This window comes from Erythrolamprus reginae, chromosome 2 (assembly GCF_031021105.1).
Source record: "Erythrolamprus reginae isolate rEryReg1 chromosome 2, rEryReg1.hap1, whole genome shotgun sequence".
Taxonomy (NCBI): Eukaryota; Metazoa; Chordata; class Lepidosauria; order Squamata; family Dipsadidae; genus Erythrolamprus; species Erythrolamprus reginae.
The window spans coordinates 13266489-13292842 of record NC_091951.1 but is presented as its reverse complement, the minus strand read 5'-3'; the positions used below and the strand labels follow the sequence as shown (position 1 = coordinate 13292842).

The window sequence follows — 26354 nt, the reverse complement described above, 5'->3', positions numbered from 1 at the left end:
CTCCAGGATTTTTTTTTAAAGATGTGGTACATTGCTTCTGAGATGCCATCTGCCAGCTCTTTTAGAACAGTCCATTGAGGACCTGTATACTGCACGAGTCAAAAAGAGGGCGGGGAAAATATTTACTGACCCCTCACATCCTGGACACAAATTGTTTCAACTCCTACCCTCAAAACGTCGCTACAGAGCACTGCACACCAAGACAACTAGACACAAGAACAGTTTTTTTCCGAACGCCATCACTCTACTAAACAAATAATTCCCTCAACACTGTCAGACTTTCTACTAAATCTGCACTTCTATTCTACTAGTTTTTCTCATCATTCCTATCACCCACTTCCTCCCATGTTGACTGTATGACTGTAACTTGTTGCTTATATCCTAAGATTTTTATTAATATTGCTTCTTCATTGCTTATTTGACCCCTATGACAATCATTAAGTGTTGTACCACATGATTCTTGACAAATGTATATTTTATTTTATGTACGCTGAGAGCATATGCACCAAGACAAATTCCTTGTGTGTCCAATCACACTTGGCCAATAAACATTCTATTCTATTCTACATAAGGTACCAACAATTTATTTATTTATTTATTGTTTGTTTGTTTGTTTTGTCAAGTATGTATTGGTGGTATACAGAGATATAATAATATTTATATACGTGATACTAGTAAAAGAGGAAAATTAGGACAGGGGATGGAAGGCACTTTGGTGCACTTATGCACGCCCCTTACTGACCTCTTAGGAATCGGGAGAGGTCAACAGTAGATAGTCTAAGGGTTAAGGTTTGGGGGTTAGGAGATGATACTACAGAGTCTGGTAGTGAGTTCCATGCATTAACTACTCGGTTACCAAAGTCATATTTCCTGCAGTCAAGTTTAAGAGCAGTTTATTTTAAGTTTGTATCTGTTGTGTGCTCGTGTGTTGTTGTGGTTGAAGCTGACACCCCCTCCCCTCAAGCGAAGGGGAGACATTGACAGGAAGGACATTGTAGCAGATGATTTCTGGGCTATGCTTAGGTCATGTTTAAGGCAACGTACTTCTAAGCTTTCCAAACCTATAATAGTAAGTCTAGTTGTGTAGGGTATTCTGTTGCGAGTGGAGGAGTGGAGGGCTCTTCTAGTAAAGTATCTCTGGACATTTTCTAGAGTATTTATGTCTGAAATGCAGTGTGGGTTCCAGACAGATGAGCTGTAGTCAAGGATTGGTCTGGTGAAAGTTTTGTATGCTCTGATTAGTAGTGTGAGAAAGCCGGAGCAGAAGGTAAGTAGGGTTAGGTTAAACTTTTGAAGCTTTTCTGACAAGTGTTTTCTTTCTTTTTTTGTTGCTTATTTTGACTTTTATTTCTAGTCTGTCTTTCACAATTGTGTTTTTTGTAGGTTGGGCTATAGTTACTTTTTCCATGAAGACTAATGCAAAGAATGAATTAAGCAGCTCTGCTTTCTCTCTGTTGCCTGTTACTTCTTTGCTGTCTTTGCTCTTTAGTGGACTGACTGTTTCCTTGGTTTTTTCCCTTGTTATTTATAATTGGAAGAAACTTTATTATCTTTGACTTTTGTTACAAGTCTTTCTTCATTCTGAGCCTTTGTTTTGCTGACTTTGTCTTTGCAGATTCTGGCTATCTGCTGATACTCTGCCTTAGTTATGGGGCCCTCTTTCCATTTTTTATATTTGATCTTTTTGCCTTTTAATTTGTCAGAAAGATCTTTGTGCAGCCTTGCTGTTTTTTTCTTGGATTTCTTGTCTTTCTTCTTTCTTATTGGTATTGTGCTGGCCTGGGCTTTTATGATCATATTTTTCTGGGTTTCACAAGATTCTTGGGTTGTTTTTCCCTTTAGGGTTTCCATCCAAGGAATAATTCCTAAGTTCTCTCTGAGTTTATTGAAATCAGCTTGTTTAAAAAAATCTCTGTTGTATTTTTAAAATTATTATGTTCTATTGCTTGTGTTTCTGATGTTGAATTCTAGTACGACATGATCAGTCTCACCCAAGGTTAGAAACATAGAAACATAGAAGACTGTCTTCTATGTTTCATGATCCATCTAGTCTGCCCTTATACTATTTTCTGCATTTTATCTTAGGATGGATATATGTTTATCCCAGGCATGTTTAAATTCAGTTACTGTGGATTTATCAACCACGTCTGCTGGAAGTTTGTTCCAAGGATCTACTACTCTTTAAGTAAAATAATATTTTCTCACCTTGCTTCTGATCTTTCCCCCAACTAACCTCAGATTATGTCCCCTTCAGTGTTCCCTCTAATTTTTTTTGGGGGTGAGCGGAAAAGTTTAGTGTCTGAGCGGCAGTCCCTTTGGCACTGGGCGGCATATAAGTATAAATAAATAAATAAATAAATAAATAAAGTAAGTAAGTAAGTAAGTGTGGGCGTGCGCTATCACACATGAGCAAGTTCTTGCATCCATAATTCTATCCTTTCTATGTCTTCCTCCCTCTTTCCTCCCTCCCACTTTCCTTTCTATCTCTCCCTCCCTCTTTTCTTTCTATCTTTCCCTCCCTCTTTCCTTTCTATCTCTCCCTCCCTCTTTCCTTTCTATCTCTCCCTCCCTCTTTCCTCCCTCCCCTTTTCCTTTCTATCTCTCCCTCCCTCTTTCCTCCCTCCCTTTTTCCTTTCTATCACTCCCTCCCTCTTTCCTTTCTATCTTTCTTTCCCCCTGCCTTTCTTCAAGCCCTTCCTTTTCCCTCTCCCTAACTACCCCCTTCTCCCTCCTTTCTATCTCTCCCTCCCCCTTTCTCTCTCCCTTCCTTCATCTTTCATTCCCTCTCTCTCCATCCCTCTTCCTTCCTCCCTCTCTTTTTTGCTCTTTCTCTCTCCCTCCTTCCCTCCCTCTATGTCTTTCCCTCCCCCTTCTTCCCCCCTCTCTTTCTCTCTCTCTTGCTTTCTTTCCCTGTCTTTCTTTCTTACTTTCTCGCTTTCTTTCTCATTCTCTCTCCCCTCCTTTCTCTCTCTCTCTCTTTCTCTCTCGTTCACCACGGCGGCAACAGAGAGAAAAAGAGAGAGAGAGAGAGAGATGGAGAGAGAGTGGAGGGCGCCGTTGTCTTTGCCTCTGCCCGGCGGCTCTGCAGCGAAGAGGAAACAGTCGCGCACCGCCTCCCGGGAGCCCGGCCGACTTTTGGAGCTGTTTTGTTTTCGGCCGGGCGGAGGCGGCGCACGGAGGCGAAGACACGGTGACCGGCCACGCTCCGCCTCCCGGGAGCCCAGCTGAAAACAAAACGGCTCCAAAAATCGGCTGGGCTCCCGGGAGGCGGAGCGTGGCCGGGCACCGTGTCTTCACCTCCATGCGGCTCTGCAGCGAAGAGGAAACAGTCGCGCACCGCCTCCCGGGAGCCCGGCCGACTTTTGGATCCGTTTTGTTTTCAGCTGGGCTCCCGGGAGGCGGAGCGTGGCCGGGCACCGTGTCTTCGCCTCCGTGCGCCGCCTCCACCCGGCCGAAAACAAAACAGCTCCAAAAGTCGGCCGGGCTCCTGGGAGGCGGTGCGCGACTGTTTCCTCTTCGCTGCAGAGCCGCACGGAGGCGAAGACACGGTGCCCGGCCACGCTCCGCCTCCTGGGAGCCCAGCCGATTTTTGGAGCCGTTTTGTTTTCAGCTGGGCTCCCGGGAGGCGGAGCATGGCCGGGCACCGTGTCTTCGCCTCCGTGCGGCTCTGCAGCGAAGAGGAAACAGTCGCGCACTGCCTCCCGGGAGCCCGGCCGACTTTTGGAGCCGTTTTGTTTTTGGCCGGGCGGACTGCAGCGCAAAACAAGAAGAAAAGATCAGCTGTGAGGCGCGCCTCCCCCCCCCACGCCTTTCCGCGGGATCTTTTCTTCTTATTTTGCGGTGCGCTCCATCCGGCTGGAGCTTCCCTTGTGGCGGCCGCGTGTGAGCTTTGGGGCCCGGAGGGAGGAAGGGTGGACGGCGGCAGCGGGAGGACGGTGGCGGCGGCGGCACCGGGCAATAGCGGCGGCCAGAACAGAGGCACCGACGCGGCGTCTGGACGTGTTAGACAGCGTACATGCTGGCGTTGCGTTGGGCATGGGGCTGGAGCCTCCGTCCCGGCCCAGCCAGGAGGCAAGTGCCAGCCAGGCAACGCCAGCATGTACGGCGTGTAGCAACACGTACAAACGCCGCATCGGTGCCTCTGTCCTGGAGTTCGCAGCCGACCACCGTGACGCCGTCTCATGGCTACTGCCCGCCCTGGTGCCGGTGCCGCCACCCTCCCGCTGCCGCCCTCTCCGGGCCCCAAAGCTCACACGTGGCTGCCGCAAGGGAAGCTCGAGCCGGGCGGAGTGCAGCGCAAAACAAGAAGAAAAGGTCAGCTGTGAGGCGCGCCTTCCCCCCCGCCTTTCCGCGGGACCTTTTCTTCTTATTTTGCGGTGCGCTCCGCCAGGCTGGAGCTTCCCTTGCGGCGGGCGCATATGAGCTTTGGGGCCCGGAGGGAGGAAGGATGGCCAGCGGCAGCAGCGGCATTGTGACTAGCTGTGGGGCAGCGGCAAGGTGGTCAGCTGTGAGGCGGCTATTCCCGGTGCCGCTGCTGCCGGCCAGCCACCCTTCCTCCCTCCGGGCCCCAAAGCTCATACGCGGCCCCCGCAAGGGAAACTCCAGCCAGGCGGAGCGCTGCAGCTGCCGGAAAAGTCGGAAGGCGCAAGTAAGAGAGCCCCGCGGAAAGGTAACACGCCCGGTCGTCGGCACCCCCCAGGCTTAGAGGCCTAGAACACACACACACCGAGGCACCCGGTCGGCGGCAACCTCCCCCCTCCACACACACACCGAGGCTTAGAGGCCTAGCGGTGGGCTGCGCCACCTGCCCTCTTACTTTGCTGCGTCACTCTCGGCAGTCGGCGGGTGGCGGCAACCCCACACATGCACACCGACGAGGCACCCGGTCGGCGGCAACCAACCCACCCACCCACACACACCGAGGCTTAGAGGCCTTGCGCCACCAGACCTCTTACTTTGCTGCGTCACTCTCGGCAGTCAGCGGCAACCCCACACACGCACACCGACGAGGCACCCGGTCGGCAGCAAGCAACCCACACACACACACACACACACACACACCGAGGCTTAGAGGCCTAGCGGTGGGCTGCGCCACCAGCCCTGCCTCACCTGTCTCGGCAGTCCGGCGGCAACCCCCACCCCACCGAGGCTTAGAGGCCCGATTTTCTTACCTTACCCGACATCAGCTAAACAACCGTTTGGCTGCCGGAGGGCGGGGAGGAGAAAATCCAGGATTTAAGGGGCGGGGAAGAAAGCGGGCCTGCTGTGATTGGCCACTTTGCACTTTGTTTCCCGCCTTTGCTTAAGGAACTGTTGCTGCCCTATGTTGTAGAGCAGCAACCGTTCTGATTTCAAATTCCAGCACGGAGGTCGGTCTTCCGCGCTAAATTTGAAATTCCCGGGCCGACAAGTAGAAACCTCTGCGCTATAGCGCACTGCGCAGCTTACAGGGAACTATGGTCCCCTTGTTCTTGTGTTTACTTTCCTATTAAAAACACTTCCCTCCTGGACCTTATTAACCCTTTAACCTATTTAAATGTTTTGATCGTGTCCCCCCCTTTCCCTTCTGTCCTCCAGACTATACAGATTGAGTTCATTAAGTCTTTCCTGATACGTTTTATACTTAAGACCTTCCACCATTCTTGTAGCCCATCTTTGGACCCGTTCAATTTTGTTCCTGCAGTTTTAACTCCCTGGACAACTATCTGTCAGAAATGGTTTGGGGCTCTGCTGTTTGAGCAGGCAGTTGGATAAGATGAGCTACAAGGTATCTTCCAATGCTGTTATTCTGTTCTGTTCGGATTAAAAATAAGGCATCCCTTCTACCCGTGTCGAAAAGCACTCCTCAAATTCTCCCATTTTAGGAAACTCAGTGTATTATTTCCCAAATGAAGGATCTCTTTGTGCACTTTGGGGAAATTATCACAGGAATTCCAGTGTCCCAAATGCATGGAGAGTTTTGAAACAGTTCAAATAGCTTTTCCATTAGTGCCTGATACTCAATTGAATGGCCCTCATAGTGCAACTTAACAAGAGGTATCCTCCAGAGAGGTTTGTGTTCCCACCCTCTTTCCCTATCTCCTTTCCTCTTTTTCCCTCCCCACCTCCCCAATAGCCCCTACCTTATTGTTAGAGAAAAGGAAATCACCAGCAATTGGAGGGTCCCCCCTAATGACTTCAGCCTTCTTCATAGATAGAAATACAGATGGATGAAAGGGATTGACTGACTGACTGACTGACTGACTGACTGACTGACTGACTGACTGACTGGTTTGTTTGTTTGCTTTTATTTGTTTTTATTTTTTTATTTGTTTTTATTTATTTATTTATTTATTTACTTACTTACTTACTTACTTATTTATTTATTTATTTATTTATTTATTTATTTATTTATTTATTTATTTATTTATTTATTTATTAGATTTGTATGCCGCCCCTCTCCATAGATGGCAGAGGTGGGTTTTAAGGAATTTACAAAAGGCGAGGAGGGTGGGGGCAGTTCTAATCTCTGGGGGCAGCTGGTTCCAGAGGGTCGGGGCTGCCACAGAGAAGCCTCTTCCCCTAGGTCCTGCCAGAAGGTCCTTCCTCTTCCCCACAAGCATGGCCCTATTCTCACTTTGTACATACTCAGTAGAAGGTTGATCAGAGCAGGAGACCGTTCAAGCCCTGAAAAAAACATTGCCTCTTCCTCCTACTTTACTCATCACAGGAGGTGCAAAAAGCCCATCAATTCTTTATCATTTGGCCATTATAATAACAACAACCATAACCCGAAGAGGAATTTATTATTTTCAGTCCAAGGATTCCCAGAAGAGCCACTAAAACCAACCTCAGTTAATTGCAGGGAAACTGAAGAGCTATGAAGTTTCCTGAAGATTCAGGTCTTTGCTGGGGAATAAAAGCAAAAAGGAAATTAATGCATCGTTCTGCGCTTGGCATCCCTCGACTTTTTCCCAAGGAAAGGCGCTTCCTCGCTTTGACATTTCCCCCAAAGCTCCTTTGAGGGTTTCTGAGCTCCACGCCATCCCAGGCTGCCAGGGGCTGTGTGGGGTCTGAAAGGGACGCCCCACCCCCCGCCTGCGTCCAGAATAGCTCTCCCCCCTTTTAAACCCACGCCGATTTGCCCCTCCCCCCAACGACGAAGAATTCCTGGAACGAGATGTTCTCGGATGCCGACGCGACGAAACTTTTCACTTCCCTTTTCCAGCTTTTCTCAGAAGTTATGATCGGTTGTCTGCCTAGCAACCTGAAACGACATGGGGATGGGGTTTTTTTCCCCTTCTACTACTGGTTGAGCTCGGCCGATCGCCGCCTCGCTCTGGATCATTGCGTTAATTGATCTCCCCGAGCGCCTCATTCTTTGCCTGGGGCTTTTCAGGAGAGCGCAGCGCAGGTGGAGGTTTCCGGACAGAGGATGGCTCGGCGGTCGGCGTCCCTGTGGGTCCTGGTGTTGGAGGTGGTCGCTCTGCAGCACACGTGCCTCGGTGAGTCCCTTGCAAGAGTCCCTTTCAAGATGTGAGAGGCTCAAGCCCTTTATTCTGCTGGTGGGAACCCATCCGTCTGTCCCTCTGTCTGTATGCCTGCTTGACAGCCGGCTTGCCTGTCTGTCTCCCTCCCTCTTTGCTGCCATTCTCTCCCCTACACATCGTCTCCCTAGCCCTTCTAGGTGAAGGACAAGAGGGCCCCTCCTGATGTCACTCAAGTTTACCTGCCAAATTCTTTCTGTTCTACTGTGGAGATTTGGGGTGGCAACTATGTCAACTTGCCAACTCCCTCGCTGCCTGTGCACCTCTCTCCCCCACCACTAGGGGCACTTCTACCATTATTAAGGTGCCCCCACTTGGACAAAACAGGCTAAATGTTCCAAGGCACTTTTCTCCCTAGTGGGGGGGGGGGGTAAATAGCCGGGATTTCCTGCTGCTTCTGGAGATGGGACTCCCCACTTTTTTATTTATTTATTTATCTATCTATCTATCTATCTATCTATCTATCTATCTATCTATCTATCTATCTATGTATTTATGTATGTATTTATGTATTTATGTATGTATATATGTATGTATGTATCTATCTATCTATCTATCTATCTATGTATTTATGTATGTATGTATGTATGTATGTATGTATGTATGTATTTATTTATTTATTTATTTATTTATTTATTTATTTATTTATTTATTTATTTATTTATTTATTTATTAGATTTGTCTGCCGTCCCTCTCCGGAGACTCGGAGCGGCTCACCAAAAAAAAAAAACACAGTACAAATCCAATATTTAAAAAGCAATTTAAAACCCTTAATATAAAAACAGTCATACATCCCAGACAAAAATCATACATGAAGCGGGAACGGGCCCCGCGGGAATCAATTTCCCCATGCCTGATGGCAGAGGTGAGTTTTAAGGAGTTTGCGAAAGGCGAGAAAGGTGGGGGTTGTCCTAATCTCTGGGGGGAGTTGATTCCAGAGAGTCGGGGCCGCCACAGAGAAGGCTCTTCCCCTGGGTCCCGCCAAATGACATCGTTTCGTTGATGAGACCCGGAGAAGGCCCACTCTGTGGGACCTAACCAGTCGCTGGGATTCGTGTGGTAGAAGGCGGTCCCGGAGATATTCTGGTCCGATTCCATGAAGGGCTGTAGTCACCATTGGGGGGGGGGGAGTGGGGGACAGTTAGGTTTTAGGGTTCCTGTTCCCCCTTAGATCCTGCGTTCTCTTCCTCTTCTCTCTCACCCCAAACCTTTTTGCCCTCTAACCTCTCCACAAGCTGCATTTTTTTGCCTTGCATTCCCTCCCACTTTCCACCCTCTGCCGCCTCTTCTTTCATCATCCATTCTTTCATTTCCCTCTTTTTCCTCTCTCTTCCTCCCCAAATGTTGTCTCATCCGCTTTCTTCCAGATCTGACAATGGGGTCTGCTGTGTCCCATAGCATCAGAGTCCCTCCAACACAGTGATGGCAAACTTTTTTTTCCTTGGGTGCCGAAAGAGTATGGGTGCGTGTTATCGCACATTCACGAGTGCCCACACCCATAATTCAATGCCTGGGGAGGGCAAAAACAGCCTGTTTCTCAATTTCTGGTGTTTCACCCTCCCCGGGCTCCAAAGGCCACATCCCCCGCCCCCAGAGGCTCTCTGGAAGCCAAAAATGCCCTCCCAGAGCCTCTGTGTGAGCCAAAAATCAGCTGGCTGCACACACATGTGCCGGTGCCTGGAGGCTGTTGGGGTCTGGATGGGTGTCAACAGACTCAAGCTCAACCCGGATAAGATGGTGTGGCTGTGGGTTCTGCCTCCCAAGGACAATTCCATCTGTCCATCCATAACCCTGGGGGGGGAATTACTGACCCCCTCAGAGAGGGTCCGCAACTTGGGCGTCCTGCTTGACCCGCAGCTCACATTAGAGAAACATCTTTCAGCTGTGGCGAGGGGGGGCGTTTGCCCAGGTTCGCCTGGTGCACCAGTTGCGGCCCTATCTGGACTGGGACTCACTGCTCACAGTCACTCATGCCCTCATCACCTCGAGGTTCGACTACTGTAATGCTCTCTACATGGGGCAACCTTTGAAAAGTGTTCGGAAACTCCAGATCGTGCAGAATGCAGCTGCGAGAGCAATCATGGGCTTCCCCAGGTATGCCCATGTCACACCAACACTCCGCAGTCTGCATTGGTTGCCGATCAATTTCCGGTCACAATTCAAAGTGTTGGTTATGACCTATAAAGCCCTTCATGGCATCTCCAGGAACGCCTTCTGCCGCATGAATCCCAGCGACCGGTTAGGTCCCACAGAGTTGGCCTTCTCCGGGTCGCGTCGACTAAACAATGTCATTTGGTGGGACCCAGAAGAAGATCCTTCTCTGTGGTGGCCCCGACCCTCTAGAACCAGCTCCCCCCAGATATTAGAGTTGCCCCCACCCTCCTTGCCTTTCGCAAGCTCCTTATAACCCATCTCTGTCATCAGGCATGGGGGAATTGAAATTTTCCCCCCTTCCCCCTAGGCTTATAGAATTTATACATGGTATGCTTGTTTGTATGATTGGTCTCTTAAATTGGGGTTTTTTAGATTACTTTTTAATATTAGATTTGTTTACATTGTTTTCTTTATTGTAGTTAGGCGCCCCGAGACTAAAAAAATAAAATAAAATAAAATAAAGTAAAGTAAAGTAAAGTAAAGTAAAGTAAAGTAAAGTAAAGTAAAGTAAAGTAAAGTAAAAGTAAAGTAAAGTAAAGTAAAGTAAAGTAAAATAAAATAAAATAAAATAAAATAAAATAAATAAATAAAATAAAATAAAATAAAATAAAATAAAATAAAAGTCCCCAGTGAAGACGATATCCTCAAAAGGGGCTAAGTGCAACCCAGCCGAGTGTGGGGTCACCCACAAACGCAAATCCTAGAAAGAAATCTTGGACACATTGTCTCTCTCTGGGTGAAGTTACATAGTGTAGAGCCATGCACCCCTTTTTATTTAGGAACATAAGGAAATGGGGTATAATTACATATACATGTCAAATGATACATCCAAACATACAGCTTCAAACGTATCCTTTTGAGTTCTTCCTTTCCCATAGATATCAAGAAACAATCTCCTTGGAACTTCCTAAAAGCAGATGTTTATTCACACCGAATTTCTCTGAAGGTTTCTTCTTTATCTGGCTTAATCTTTCTTAATTGCCCTGCTTGTTTGTGTGCTCCAGGCAATGAAATTTCCCCCCTTTGATCCTGTAATGTCCTGTCCAGAGTTGTGAAAGCTTTGTTTATAGTGAGATGTTTATTCTGAGCCCCGTTTGTTTTCCAGGAATGCAGATTAGTGTCCTGTCCTGGTTTTATAGAATCAGGGTCAGGCAGAGTATATATATTTTTATGCTAGAAATCCAGATTTAATGCAATTCTATCCTAACATAATTTGCTATACTGCAACATAGGACTCCACGTGCCACCTATGGCACCCCTGCCATGGGTTCGCCATCGCTGCTCTAGCAGAAGCCCCCTAACTTTGTCCCTCTGTGGATTTTTTCAGGCTCCTCCTCACATTCCCTCAGGATTATCTACTTCGCTGAATTGGACTCCAGTCAGATGCTATCCCAATTTGTTATTCAGGGCTATGTGGACAGTCAGATCTTTGCTTCCTATGACAGCAACAGCAGGAAGCTTCAGCCTCGAGTCGCCTGGATGGAGAAATTGGGGAAGGAGGAACCCCAATACTGGCAGGCTCTGACTGATGTAGCACTTTTCTATGATGAACAGCTCAGAGAAAGGCTGGAGGATCCATGGAAACCACCTGATGTATTCAAAGGTTAGTGATGGGTCGGGTGGACCTTCCTGCCCCATGTTCCCTGCCAATAGCAGGAGAGGAGAAAGTATATTTATTGTTTTTAAAATGTATTATTTTATCCTTGCCTCATAACCAAAGTTTTATCTGGTTGTTATAATTATTAAAGGCGGATAAATAATCAAAATGCCATATATACAAATACAGGTAGTCCCTGACTTACGCCATCAATCCGTTCCTACGGAGCGTCGTAAGCCGAATTTCCATGTAAGTCGGAATACTGTATTCCGACTTACACAACCGGAGGCGGTGGCAGCGGTGGCGGCTTCAAGGGACCAACAGCTGGTCCTTCTCAGTGCTGCGTTGCCTCCTCCATTCAGCCGAGGAGATCTCCGCGGTGGGTGGCCTCGGAGGTTACAGCAACGCAGTGCCAAGAAGGACTGGCTGTTGGTCCCTTGAAGCCGCCTCTGCTGCCGCCTCCGTTTGGGTCTCCGTGGGGTCTCTGAAGCCGCCGCCACCACCCTCACCCACCGCAGGGATCCCCTCGCCCAAACAGAGGTGGTGGTGGCGGCAGGGCCGCCGATAGACGGGTATTACTGGGAGTGCTGTCCCGGGCCTGGGCAAATTGGAAAATTGGGGGGGCGGGGCCCGGCGCCCACCAAAAACTCCCCAACCCCGAAGAGAGCCGCGCCTTTCGGCCTCTGGAAGTGCTGGGCCGGGGGACGCCTCCACCACGCAGGTTTAGGAGGCGGAGCGGCGCTGGAAGAGCGTTGGCAGCTCCGAGCCTTTCCTGGAGCGCTCCGGATGCCCCTCTCGACGGCCCGGCTGCCAACCCAGGCGGAGGCGCGGTTAGGGAAGGCGCCGCCCTTCCCGAGCAGCGCAATGCCAAGGCGAAAGCGCTGCCCGTCCGACACCTCCGTCCGACCCGTCTGATGCTGTCGCCTCCCTCCCTCCCTGCCTGCCGGCCCCTGCACGCCCCAACCCCCCCCGAACTCCCACGGAAGGCAGTCCCCGTTTCCCCCCCCCCCGCTTGCCAGCTCTCGCTTTGGTGTTTCTCCGGCGGAAGCAAGGCGGTTGAGTTGCTCCGAGGTTCCGCTTCCAAGCAACCGTTTGCCGCCCCCCCCGCAAGCCCCCTGCCCGAAGCTGCAAGCGCGAGATCCTGGGGCGAGGGGGAGGCGGCAGTCCTGCGCTTTGCACTGGGGAGGTGCAGTGGGGAACCGGGGCGGCGCAGCGCAAGGTGGGAACCTTTGGCTAACTTGCCCTCGAAGAGAACCAGCAAATGGCTGCTGGAGTTAATTAGCCTTCTCCGAGTCGGAACTGATTTTTGGGACGATCGATTTTCCCTCTCAGTGACTCCACCATCTCCCAGCTACCTTGGCTGGTGATGCAAGAGACCAAGGAAGCCTCAGTTCAGCAGCCGTTTTTCAAAAATTTCTGGAAAGCTGAAGTCTGAATGGAGCCCTTCCAGTGCCGTGTGGAGCCCTTCTTGATGCTGCCTCCCCCCCCCCCCGCTGCTGGGAAGTTCTGTTTCTAAGGGGCTCCGGGAACCCAGGTGAGGCTTCTCATCTGAAACCTATTTGTGGAAGAAGTTGGGAGAGGTTGGTGAGCAGAGCTCTCCTTGCAGGAGGCAGCCACCCCTCTGTGCTGGGAGGGAAGAAGGAACAATGTTCACCATCTCCCAGGACCACCAAGCCCCCTTCCAACAGCACATGCGAGGCTCCTGGCCTGCCAGCTCTCAGCTTCTCATTTCTGCTTTCTCTCTTTCTCTCTTGCTCTTTCATTCTTTTTTCTTTCTCTTTCTTTCTTTCTTTCTCTTGCTTTCTCTCCTTCCTTCCTTCCCTCCATCCATTTCTTTCATTCCCCCTCTCTATTTTTATTTCTCTTTCATTCTCTTTCTTTCTCTCTTTTTCTTTCTTTCTTGCTCTTTTTCTTTCTCTCTTTTACCTTCCCTTCCTCTATTTCTTCTTTTCTTTCTCCTTCCTACCTTCTTCCCTCCCTCCCTTCCTTCAGTCCTTCGTCTCTTACTCTCCCCTTTCATAAGTTTCCTTGCTTCCTTCCTCTGTTCTGTCCCTTCCCCCTTTCTTTCTTTCTTTCTTTCTTTCTTTCCCTCCCTCCATTTCTTGATTTCCTTCACCTTCAGCCCTTCTTTCCTCCCTCACTCCCTTCTTTCACTCCTTCCTCTCTTACTCTCCCCTTTCACACCTTTCCTTGCTTTCTTTGCACCCTTCCTCTGTTCCTGTCCCTTCCCTCTTTCCTTCCTTCCCACCCTCCGTCCATTCATTCATCCATTCCTCTCTTGATCGCCCCTTTTACCCTTCCTTCCTTCCTTCCACCCTCCCTCCTTCCTTCATAGCTCGCCCTCGCCTTTCTTCCGTTCCTTCCAGATGGGAGTGCCCCCTCAAGACACCCGCCCGACTGCTGGTACCCTGTTTTTTCTCTCCCCTCGTCCTTTCCAGCTCCTCGCTGGCTGGGGAATTCTGGGAGTTAAAGTCCAGATATCTTCAAGTTGCCAAGGTTGGGAAACACTGGCCTATGGGACCGCCTCGCTTGGCGTGAAGCGGGAAATGATCCCTGGGGGATGGAGTGGCTTGGCGACTTAAAATAGTTTTAAAATGGCGGGGGGGCCCCAGACACTTAGGCTGTATGGGGCCCCAAAATTCCTGATGGTGGCCCTGGGTGGCGGCGGCGGCTTTGAGGGAGCTTCGGCTCTGCTGCAGTCCCCGGGTCGTCGTAATGACAAAACAACGTAAGTCGGGGATGACATAACCCGGGGACTACTTGTACATATTTACACACAACTCTGGTTTTAGTTTTTATCACCGCGTTTTTATCACAATGACAAGTGCGCGGCAGCCCAGGGACTTCCTGGGTGTGGATGAGAGGCGGCCTGCTATTGGTTAATCACTAGTGTTCGGGATGAATCCTAGAAGGTAATTGGTCAGTGAGTGTTCCCTATGCCTCCACTCTTCTTGTTGCTGATAGCTGCAGGGATTGTGAGGGGAATGTTTATGTTCGGATGGAGGCAGCTGGTGGTGGGCCAGATAAATGGCCTCCACGGACCATATCTGGCACGCGGGTCATAGTTTGGGGACCCATGTTTAATTTCCCCAGGGCACACCCGACCATGTCTCACGGCACACTAGTGTGCCGCAGCACACTGGTTGAAAAACACTGTGCTAGAGGTTGAAAATAAATCCACCACTGCCGAGCCATTGTATAAACTGCTATACAAAAAGGCACTGTAGGTTTGAGGATGCCACTTTTAAAGCAGTTAAATGACTCCTGTCTGAGGACAGCCTCCTCATACAATTCAGTGACATGCTATCGGTGATGCTGGTTTGCAATCCATCACCATCTGGAGTGGGGGCTGTGCTGAGCCACAGACTGCCGAATGTCTGCAAGGCCCCCATTGCCTATTTCTCCAGGACTCTATCAAGCACCAAAAGAATTTAAAGCTAACTCAACCATGAAGCCCTTGCTGCTGTGGCCGGAGTTAAGCGGTTTCACAAGTACTTATTTGGCCAAGATTTTGAGCTGGTCATGGACTATAAGTCCTTACTAGGGCTCATTGCTGGAGATAGGCCCACTCAAGTCTCTACCCAAGAATTACTTGATGGACAATTTTTCAAGCCACATAAGCATTGCTTCCAGCTGTACGGATTCAGCTCCAGTGATCTCAGAGGTCAATGTCTTAGAAGAACATGAATGATTAAAGATAAATAAGGCGATGGGACCAGATGGCATCCACCCCAGAGTTCTTAAAGAATTCAGATCTATGATTGCTACCCCCTTGACTGATTTGTTTAACCAATCCCCTTTAACAGGATATGTTCCTGATGATTGGAGAATGGCCAGTGTTGTGCCTATTCACAAGAAGGGCAGTAGAGAAGAAGCTGATAACTACAAGCCAGTTAGCTTGACATCAGTTATAGTTAACATGATGGAAACTCTACTCAAAAAGAGGATAAATCAGCACCTATAAAACCAATAACCTATTGGACCCAAACCAGCATGGCTTTACTGAGGGCAAATCATGTCAGACTAATTTCATTGATTTCTTTGACTATGTCACAAAGGTGTTGGATGAAGATGATCCAGTGGATATTGCCTATCTGGACTTCAGCAAAGCATTTGATAGGGTTCCACATAAAGAGCTGATAGATAAGTTAGTGAAGATTGGACTTAATCCCTGGATACATCAGTGGATTTTCAGCTGGCTGAAGCATAGATATCAGAGGGTTGTTGTTAATGGCGAGTATTTTGAGCAGAGCCTGGTTACAAGCAGTGTGCCACAAGGGTCTGTTCTGGGTCCTATTCTTTTTAATATGTTTGTGAGTGATATAGGGGAAGGTTTGGTAGGGAAGGTTTGCCTATTTGCTGATGACTCTAATGTGTGCAACAGGGTTGATATTCTTGGAGGTGTCTGTAATATGGCAAATGATTTAGCTCTACTAGATAAGTGGTCAAAGCAATGGGAACTATAGCTTAATGTTTCCAAATGTAAAATAATGCACTTGGGGAAAAGGAATAGTCAATCTGAGTATTGTTTTGGCAGTTCTGTGTTAGCAAAAACTTCAGAAGGATTTAAGGGCAGTGAACAGTGTGGTCAGGCAGTAGGGAAAGGAAGTAGATTGCTTGGCTGCATAGCTAGAGGTATAAAAAGCAGGAAGAGAGAGATTGTGATCCCTCTGTATAGAGTGCTGGTGAGACCACATTTGGAATACTGTGTTCAGTTCTGGAAACCTCACCTAAAAATAAAATTGATAAAATTGATAAAATTGAATGGGTCCAAAGATGGCTACTAAATTGGTGGAAGGTCTTAAGCATAAAACTTATCAGGAAAGACTTAATGAACTCAATCTGTATAATCTGGAGGACTGAAGGGAAAGGTGGGACATGATCGAAACATTTAAATATGTTAAAGGGTTAAATAAGGTTCAGGAGGGAAGAGTTTTTAATATGAAAGTGAACACAAGAGCAAGGGGTCACAATCTGAGGTTAGTTCGAGGAAATATCAGAAGCAACGTGAGAAAATATTATTTTACTGAAAGAGTAGTAGATGCTTAGTACAAACTTCCAGCAGACATGGTTGGTAAATTCACAGTAACTGAATTTAAACATGCCTGGGATAAAAATATATGAATAGAATAGAATTTTTATTGGCCAAGTGTGATTGGACACACAATGAATTTGTCTTGGTGCATATGCTCTCAGCGTACATAAAATAAAATATACATTTGTCAAGAATCATGTGGTACAACACTTAATGATTGTCATAGGGGTCAAATAAGCAATGAAGAAGCAATATTAATAAAAATCTTAGGATATAAGCAACAAGTTACAGTCATACAGTCAACATGGGAGGAAATGGGTGATAGGAATGATGAGAAAAACTAGTAGAATAGAAGTGCAGATTTAGTAGAAAGTCTGACAGTGTTGAGGGAATTATTTGAATGATGGCGTTCGGAAAAAACTGTTCTTGTGTCTAGTTGTCTTGGTGTGCAGTGCTCTGTAGTGACGTTTTGAGGGTAGGAGTTGAAACAGTTTGTGTCCAGGATGTGAGGGGTCAGTAAATATTTTCCCCGCCCTCTTTTTGACTCGTGCAGTATACAGGTCCTCAATGGAAGGCAGGTTGGCAGCAATTGTTTTTTCTGCAGTTCTGATTATCCTCTGAAGTCTGTGTCGGTCTTGTTGGGTTGCAGCACCAAACCAGACAGTTATAGAGGTGCAGATGACAGACTCAATGATTCCTCTGTAGAACTGTATCAGCAGCTCCTTGGGCAGTTTGTGCTTCCTGAGCTGGCGCAGAAAGAACATTCTTTGTTGTGCTTTTTTGATGATGTTTTTGATGTTAGGTGACCATTTTAGGTCTTGAGATATGATAGAACGTAGAAATTTGAAGGTCTCTACTGTTGATACTGTGTTGTCTAGTATTGTGAGAGGTGGAAGGGTGGAAGTGTTTCTCTTAAAGTCTACCACCATTTCTACGGTTTTGAGTGTGTTCAGTTCTAGATTGTCCTGGTCACACCACAAGGATAGTTGTTCAACTTCCCGTCTGTATGCGGATTCATCATTGTCTCGAATGAGTCCGATCACTGTTGTATCATCATCTGCAAATTTCAGTATCAATCCTAAGATAAAATACAGGAAATAGTATAAGGGCAGACTAGATGGACCATGAGGTCTTTTTCTGCCGTCAATCTTCTATGTTTCTATCTGGAAATCTTCAGATGTGATGGGGGGTATTAGAGTGATTAGGGATGATCTCTCTGCAGATTCCTCAAGCCAAAATCCTGTCCCCCTTTCAGGTCTTCATACGCTACAGGGCTTCAAAGGCTGTGATTTCCTGGAAAATGGGAGCAAAGTAATCTTTTGGATGGAGAAGGCGGCTTTTAATGGGGAAACCAGGCATGACATGAACTCATCTATTAATAGTTACCACAAGGAATATTGTTATGATTTGCCAGAGAAGTTCCTGTCTTATTGGAATGAGACACTGGTGAGAACAGGTGAGTTTCTCCCTTTCTAATCTGATTTCTTGCCTACATTGAACCCCTTTGCATCCCTGGTATGCTGCCTGGATGCCTACTGGAGAGGAAGGGGAATTGTTCCCCTTCCTTTCCAGTAGGTCTCTAGGACACAGGAAGCCATTCAATGGACCAGAAAATGCAGCCACTGCCTGGCAGGTGTCTATATGGATCAGGCTGTCAGGCGAAAGCCATCGATTTGAGTAAGAGACTTTGGCCTGCCACAAGTAGAAAATTACTGTGGGAATTGGGGAGGGGTGGTTGCATGAGAGGGAAAGATACTAGCCACAACAAATTCTTTCCAGTGATTCAAGGTTATCCTTTGTTCAGCACCAGCTGGAAGTACAGGGGAGGATCGTGGATGTTGAGAGAACCAGAGTGGTCCATGTGATTAAATTGAGGGTGTGGGGACGGGGGACGAACCTTAATCTGGGTGGAGAACTATAGGAAAAGGTAGTATCTGGTTGACTACAGTTCATAACCAACATGGCTCTGTCAAATTGGAACTTGGAAGAAAGCCAAGGTTTGGACTGTGATTTATTTCTCGGATGTTATTTGGAACACTGATACAGGCAGCGAGCTTTAAGGAGTGTTCTGTTCACAGCCCACAATGAAGCAACATTCCACTTGAGATTTGATTTGATTTGATTTGTATGCTGTTCCTCTCCGAGGACTCGGAGCGGCTCACAACAAGAAACATACAAATCCAATACAGTGGTATATCGGTTCTCGACCACAATTCGTTCCAGAAGTGTGGTCGAGAACCAATTTGGTCAAGTACTGAATTAATTTATCCCATGGGAAATAATGGAAATGGATTTAATTGGTTCCCAGCCCCTGTTGATTCACTGGGAACCAATTAAATCTATTTTCTTTATTTCCTATGGGATAAAAATCTGAGGAGCTCTATAGTCTAACCTCTCCAAGCTGCAGGAAGGGTGGGGGCGGCTGCAATACGGGCAGCTTTGGGGGGCTCCTTTCCTCAGTGCTTCGTCTTGTGTACCAACTTTCTCCTTCCCGGCGGCAGCAGTGGTGATGGCAGCGGCTTCCCTTCGAGGAGCAGCAGCGGCAGGAACGTCACGTAATGAAGGGAAGCCGGTGGAGCGGCAGCAACTGCTGAGATGGCTCCACCGGCTTCCCTTCATCACGTGACGTTCCCGGCACTGCTGCTCCTCAAAGGGAAGCTGCTGCTGTCACCACCGCTGCCGCCGGGAAGGAGAAAGTTGGTGCACAAGATGAAGCACTGAGGAAAGGAGCCCCCCGAAGCTGCCGGTATTGCAGCCGCCCCCACCCTTCCTGCAGCTTGGAGAGATTAGACTATAGAGACTGGGAGGCTGTTAACATTTTGGATAACAAACAAAAATTTCTGTGGCTGTTTGGTATCCGAATTTTTGTTCAGATACTGAAGCAAATTTTTGCCAAAAATTTTGTTTGGTATCCGAAATGTACGAGAACCAAAGCGTTCGAGAACCGAGGTACCACTGTACTTAAAACAAATTAAAACCCTTAATATAAAAACAATCATACATCTCATACAGACCGTAAATAAAGCGGAAACGGCCCAGGGGAATCAATTTCCCCATGCCTGATGACAGAGGCGGGTTTTGAGGAGTTTGCAAAAGGCGAGGAGGGTGGGGGCAATCCTAATCTCCGGGGGGAGTTGATTCCAGAGGGTCAGGGCTGCCAAAGAGAAGGCTCTTCCCTTGGGTCCTGCCAGACGACATTGTTTTGTTGACGGGACCCGGAGAAGGCCAACTCGCTGGGACTCATGCAGCAGAAGGCGGTGTCGGAGATATTCTGGTCCGATGCCATGAAAGGGCTTTATAGGTCATAACCAACACTTTGAATTGTGACCGGAAACCGATCGGCAACCAATGCAGACTGCGGAGTGTTGGTGTCACATGGGCATACTTGGGGAAGCCCATGATTGCTCTCGTAGCTGCATTCTGCATGATCTGAAGTTTCCAAGCACTCTTCTGAGGTAGCCCCATGTAGAGAGCATTACAGTAGTCGAACCTTGAGGTGATGAGAGCATGAGTGACTGTGAGCAGTGAGTCCCGGTCCAGATAGGGCCGCAACTGGTACTCAAGGGGAACCTGGGCAAACGCCTCCCTCGCCAAAGCCGAAAGATGGTGCTCTAATGTCAGCTGTGGATCGAGGCGGATGCCCAAGTTGCAGACCCTCTCTGAGGGGGTCAGTAATCCCCCCCCTCCCCAGGGTAATGGACGGACAGATGGGATTGTCCTTGGGAGGCAAAACCCACAGACACTCTGTCTTATCAGGGTATACTTGCTGTGAGACAATGTATACTTGCTGCGAGTATACAACAGTATACTTGTTGCAAGACAACTCGCTACCAGACAATTCCAGGTGGGATATCGCTATGTGATAAATACTGTCTGCCACTGTTTCTTGGACATTGTTTCCATTTTTGTCAAGCATTTGAGCATTTCCTAAAACTCTAGAAGATACTGAAGCTATACAGTGTTAAACCGTTGTGTTAAAACTGAGTGGTGGGAGATTTTTCTGCCCATGGGGTCTGGAGGGGCTCAGAGTTAATTCTGGTGATGCCATTTCTGTAGAGCCTCCAGTGGTGACAGTGAGCAGCAGGACAGAGGTGGAGGATGGTATGGAGACGCACATCTGCCGGATCCACGGCTTCTACCCCAGGGAGATTGATGCCTCCTGGATGAGGGATGGGGAGGTCTGGGAGGAGAATACCCTCCATGGGTCTGTGGCCCCCAACGCAGATGGGACTTACCACTACTGGCTCAGTATCCGGATTGATCCCAAAGAGAGGGACCGGTATCGGTGCCACGTGGAGCACAACACCCTGCAGGAGCCTATGGCCATGCACATAAAAGGTGAGAGGCTGCAGGGAGGGAAGGGCTGGGCTCTTTGGGGGGCGGGTGGAGAGTTGTGGGAGAGAAATACCACCCGAACTGTGTCCAGATGTGAATCTGAGTTCTCATTTATTGGAATTTCCCATATATGAGGTTGGAGGGCCTGCAGGGAACAGTCCATAGGCCCTCTCTTAGCTTCTGTCCCTGTAAATAACAATGACGACACGCTGTTTGTAACGTACATCACTTACAGACACTATTTTGAAACACTGCTGCAATTATTATATCTGTCTGAAGAAATGCAAAATTTACACACGCACTCCTGACAATTTAAATAATGTATATCTAAAGTTTTGCATTTCTACCATTACTGTAGGCTGAAAAAAAATGTTGTGCATTACTTTCTGGGCGTCCCTCGTAATTTGAGAAATTTCCATCCCTTTGGCAGAATTAACACAAAGGTGTTGGATGAAGGTGGTGCCGTGGATATTGCCTATCTGGACTTCAGCAAAGCCTTTGATACAGTTCCACATAAAGAGCTGATAGATAAATTAGTGAAGATTGGACTTAATCCCTGGATAGTTCAGTGGATTTCAAGCTGGCTGAAGCATAGACATCAGAGAGTTATTATTAATGGCGAGTATTCTGAGCAGAGAGAGGTTACAAGCGGTGTGCCACAAGGGTCTATTCTGGGTCCTATTCTTTTTAATATTTTTGTGAGTGACATAGGGGAAGGTTTGGTAGGGAAGGTTTGCCTATTTGCCAATGACTCTAAAGTGTGCAATAGGGTTGATATTCCTGGAGGGGTCTGTAATATGGTAAATGATTTAGCTCTACTAGATAAATGGTCAAAGCAATGGAAACTGCAGTTTAATGTTTCCAAATGTAAAATAATGCACTTGGGGAAAAGGAATCCTCAATCTGAGTATTGCATTGGCAGTTCTGTGTTAGCAAAAACTTCAGAAGAGAAGGATTTAGGGTAGTGATTTCTGACAGTCTCAAAATGGGTGAGCAGTGTGATCGAGCAGTAGGAAAAGCAAGTAGGATGCTTGGCTGCATAGCTAGAGGTATAACAAGCAGGAAGAGGGGGATTGTGATCCCCTTATATAGAGCGCTGGTGAGACCACATTTGGAATACTGTGTTCAGTTCTGGAGACCTCACCTACAAAAAGATATTGACAAAATTGAACGGGTCCAAAGACGGGCTACAAGAATGGTGGAAGGTCTTAAGCATAAAACGTATCAGGAAAGACTTAATGAACTCAATCTGTATAGTCTGGAGGACAGAAAAAAAAGGGAGGACATGATCGAAACATTTAAATATGTTAAAGGGTTAAATAAGGTTCAGGAGGGAAGTGTTTTAATAGGAAAGTGAACACAAGAACAAGGGGACACAATCTGAAGTTAGTTGGGGGAAAGATCAAAAGCAACGTGAGGAAATATTATTTCACTGAAAGAGTAGTAGATCCTTGGAACAAACTTCCAGCAGACGTGGTTGGTAAATCCACAGTAACTGAATTTAAACATGCCTGGGATAAACATATATCCATCCTAAGATAAAACACAGGAAATAGTATAAGGGCAGACTAGATGGACCATGAGGTCTTTTTCTGCCGTCAGTCTTCTATGTTTCTATGTTTCTAAGTTTCTCCCCTAATTGGGATGATTGTTCGGGGTTATTAAATTATCTGCTCTTTCTCCCAATTCAGTTTCAGAATCCAACTTGGTCCTCACCATTGGCTGTGTTGTGGCTGGTCTCGTTGTGTTGTGTGTGATTGTTGGGAGTTTGATATTCTTGAGTAAGTATCCTTTTTTGGAGGGGTGACTGAAGGAAGTTGGAGAAATTCTCCTGAGTCTCTCCCCTTGGAGAGCTTTTTCTGGGCTTCATTCTGCTGTGATTTCCTAGCATTGGAAAGCATCTGAGATCTTTGCCTCTTTGGATAAAGTGACCAGATTATAACCTCGGTAAAGCGGGACACCATTGGGGGGGGGAGACAGGCGGAAGGCGGCATGAGCCCAAACTCATGCAGGCTTCAACCGGGCCCTGTTGTAAAGCCCCTTCCCCCCAGAGCCTGGTGACCGAGCGTGTTGCCCCCCATCAGGTAGTAGAAGAGCATAGCCGAGGGGTGGAGGGCACAAAATACCACAAGCAGGTGGCAAGCCTTCTGCAGCGAAGCGCCAGGCAGCTCCATCCTGAACAGCGAACTTTTTTTTACTCAGCCAAGACACGTGGCGACACCTCATGGCTGCGTCTGGGAGCAAGGCATGCCGGAGCGGCACTGAAATCGCAAATGCAGCGCTCGCCTGCTAGCTGCTTGCAGCCTACTCAGTGGGGGAAAAGGAGGAAAGTCATAATGTCAGGCTGAGGCTCCTCCTCCTCCTCGTCTTCCTCAGCTGCTACTGTTGGGGCCACACCTCCCGGGCCGAAAGTTGCGTCCCGTCCCGTCCGACCCCACCAAGCTTGGGAGCCGAGGGGCTGCGTCATCGGCAGCCCCTTTATTTGGATGTGTCTTTGTGTCTTGATTTGTATGTGAGGGACGTGAGGAGGAAAGAGATAATAGAGAGTTGGATGAAATGGCAAGATAAATTGAAAATGACAAACTCTAAATTAGCAATGCTGCATGTGATAAATACAAAGAAAGAAAGTAACCTCACAAAGATAATATGGGAACTAAGGAGGAAAGGTATACAGAGAATGGAACAGTTATATGAAAAGAATGGAAGAATTAATAGAAATGAAATAGAGAGGTGCCTGGGACAACAAAATTGGTTACAAATTAACACAATAAGTACATATTTAAGTAAAAAGGAAAATAAAGAAATATTCATCAGACAAGAAACGAATTTAGAGAAGATATTAAGGGAAAAGAGTAAGAATATAAAAGCACAAACAAGTAATATATAGAGAGAATTATTACAAGCAGAGGAACAAGTAGTAAAAGGATTGACGAGATACTGGCAGGATGAATTAGAAATTGATGAATGGGATATGGAAGGTATAATTGAAAATATTAAAAGAATTAAAAACACAAGAATAAGAGAGATGAGAAGAAAAATATTATATAAATGGTATTATACACCAGTACAATTAGCACACTTTCAAACAACGAGGAAAGGAAATTGCTGGCATGGATGTAAGGAAAAAGGAGTATTTATGCCTATGTTTTGGGAATGTAACAAAGTTCAAACATTTTGGAAGCAGATACAAATGGAAGTGAATAAAATTACGAAGGGTAATTGGAAAATAACCAAGGAAGCAGCATTATTGATAAAAAATAGTGAGGTAAAAGAATATGAAGAAATCAAAACTGCAGCGATAGAAAGCGCCCAGGCAACCATAGTGCTTGGGTGGAAAGACGATAATAAATGGACGATAAGAAATTGGTGCAGGTACATGGTGGACCACATTCACTATGAAATTATGGAAATTAGATTACATAATTATAATGAAGAGAAATTAGCAGCAACAATGAGGCGGTGGGAGAAGGTTAAAAATTATATATTAAGAATATCAGCAAGCGATTGCAAATGTAAGAAATAAAATTCAATCACTTTATAATTAATGAATAATGTAACCCAGAGACGAAGCAAATGAAGGATACTAAATTGAATCTTCCCTGGTGAAGGGAATCTTTATTTTTCTGTTTGGTGATGGTACACTTTTATGTTTTATGTTTTTGTTTTGTTTTCTGTAAAACTTTTAAAAAATCAATAAAAAATATATAATTAAACAAATAAAAGAGGGACATGAGGAGGGATCTAGAATCCGAAAGTGCTGAGTTTCTTCATCTCTTTCCATCCAGCTAAGAAACTGACCATTCCATTTTCCTTTCTTTCTTTTCCAGGAAGTCACGGTTCTGGCCAGGGTACGCTACAGGGAAAAGTTTCTATATGAAGAAGACAATTTTTGCATCTTATAGGAACGCTTGGGGGATGGGTGTTGGAATCATAGACACCGAGACACGATTTCTTGAGCAAAATTTGTCTGAGTTAGGAAGAAATCTCTCTGTGCTGAGAAGCTCCCGTGTTCAAAAGCTCTGCTTTTCTTGGACTTGCGTTTATTTTTTTATAGCAAATTTCAAAGTGGAAAAGATTAATTTAGTAATCTTTAGTAACAATGCTAAATGGTTAATAGTACACAGACAGATGTCAAAGATGTGATTGCTAACTAAACAGAAGAACTTCTTACCCTAGACAGAAAACTTTTAATTAACTTAGATAAACAGAAGCTGAGTAAATAATCCTTTCCTTAAACAGGACAGAGGGCTGAGTAAATAAGTAGTGCTTAATCAATATCAACCAGACAGACATTCCACATTCTTGGCAAATAATTGATAATAAACTATAGATGGGGGAATGAAAAGAAACAGAAGATAGACTTAAGACACAAGATGAAGTTGACAGACTTGAACATAAGGTGCTATCTAACCAAATATAATTCAGTGGTAAAAAAAGTAAGGCTCTATATTTATACAACCCCCCCTCCAAATACAAATGCACTGTATAATATTTGTGGTATCTCAATGAACAGTAGTAACTGTGAGAGGGATCTTGATGTCCTAGTAGCCAATCAAATATGAGCTAACAGTGTGCGGCAGCTGTTGTGCTCATTTAAAGAAATAGTAGAAAATCGTTGATTGGTTAAAACGCGGCTAAGTTTAGGTTGCTGCCAAAAACAAACGGTTGTCAGTAAAAAAGCCCACGCATAAGCAAAGGTATAAATAGGGCAATGGATTAGCCGTTGCCCTTGTTGGGAGTTGCTTTTGAGAGGAATAGTTGGTTGTTATATTCTGGAAATAAACAATGCTTTGAACAAACAGAAGTCTCCGGTGCAGTGATTTTACAGTGGCGACATTTTTTACATTTTCTAGAATTTATTTTTTCTTATATTTATACCTATAATTATATAAATTTTATATACATTGCTTTCCCTCTGGTTTCTTTTTCTCTATCCATTGATAAAACATGTTCCAAACTTCATAAAATTCTGAGTCTTCTTTATCATTTAATTCATATGTCAATTTATCTAATTCTGCACACTCTAATATTTTTTCCAATAATAAGTTCATATCATTTGGTACCTCGTCCTGTTTTCAGTGTTGTGCCAACATTATTCTTGTTGCTGTTAGTATATGTAAAATGATGTATCGATATTTCCTTTCCATTTTCCCATCAAATATGCCTAATAAAAATGTTTCCGGTTTCTTGTTTATTTTGTGTTGTGTGATTTCTTCTTACCATTTATGAATTTTGTTCCAAAATTGTTTTATTGTTGGGCAGGTCCACCACATGAGGTAATAGGTCCCTTCATTTTGATGGCATTACCAGCATTTAGCATTCATATGTTTATACATTCTAGCCAATCTCGCTGGCAGGAGGTGCCACCGGTGTAGATTAATAGCTTAAATATGGTTCGGGCAATTATGTGTTTGTGGGATGACTGTTAACTGATAGGACAAGTTGTACATGAACAATTATTTTACATCAGCATATGAATGATATAGGATCGGAGAAATGGGTCCACATTAAAAGGGGGCATTGGTAAAATTGGCATTTCTTTTTTGCTGCTCTTGACTAAAGTCTCCTTTTCCTTCAAGCTTTAATACTTTTGTTCATTCTTGTTCCTCTTTTTAGTTCCTTTGTACAAAATCAACTATTTGTATAAACTACGAAAGGAAATGTAGGTTTTTCTATTGGGCTTTCTCTTTACTTTCATAAAGAGATC

At 46.1% G+C, this 26354-nt stretch overlaps 1 protein-coding gene across 3 annotated transcripts in view; it reads left to right on the top strand.

Moving 5' to 3' along the window:
* The window catches only part of LOC139159757 (class I histocompatibility antigen, F10 alpha chain-like), a 45700-nt gene extending 19859 nt beyond the window's left edge, over positions 1-25841 (top strand). For all 3 annotated transcript variants that reach the window (XM_070737132.1, XM_070737131.1, XM_070737130.1), the window contains 6 exons: positions 7379-7484; positions 11030-11283; positions 17568-17768; positions 20369-20650; positions 22339-22428; positions 24475-25841. In XM_070737132.1, the coding sequence (XP_070593233.1) occupies positions 7379-7484; positions 11030-11283; positions 17568-17768; positions 20369-20650; positions 22339-22428; positions 24475-24524 (983 nt within the window). In that variant the 3' untranslated portion in view covers positions 24525-25841. The remainder of the gene's footprint in view (positions 1-7378; positions 7485-11029; positions 11284-17567; positions 17769-20368; positions 20651-22338; positions 22429-24474) is intronic.
* The last annotated feature ends 513 nt before the right edge of the window (positions 25842-26354 follow it).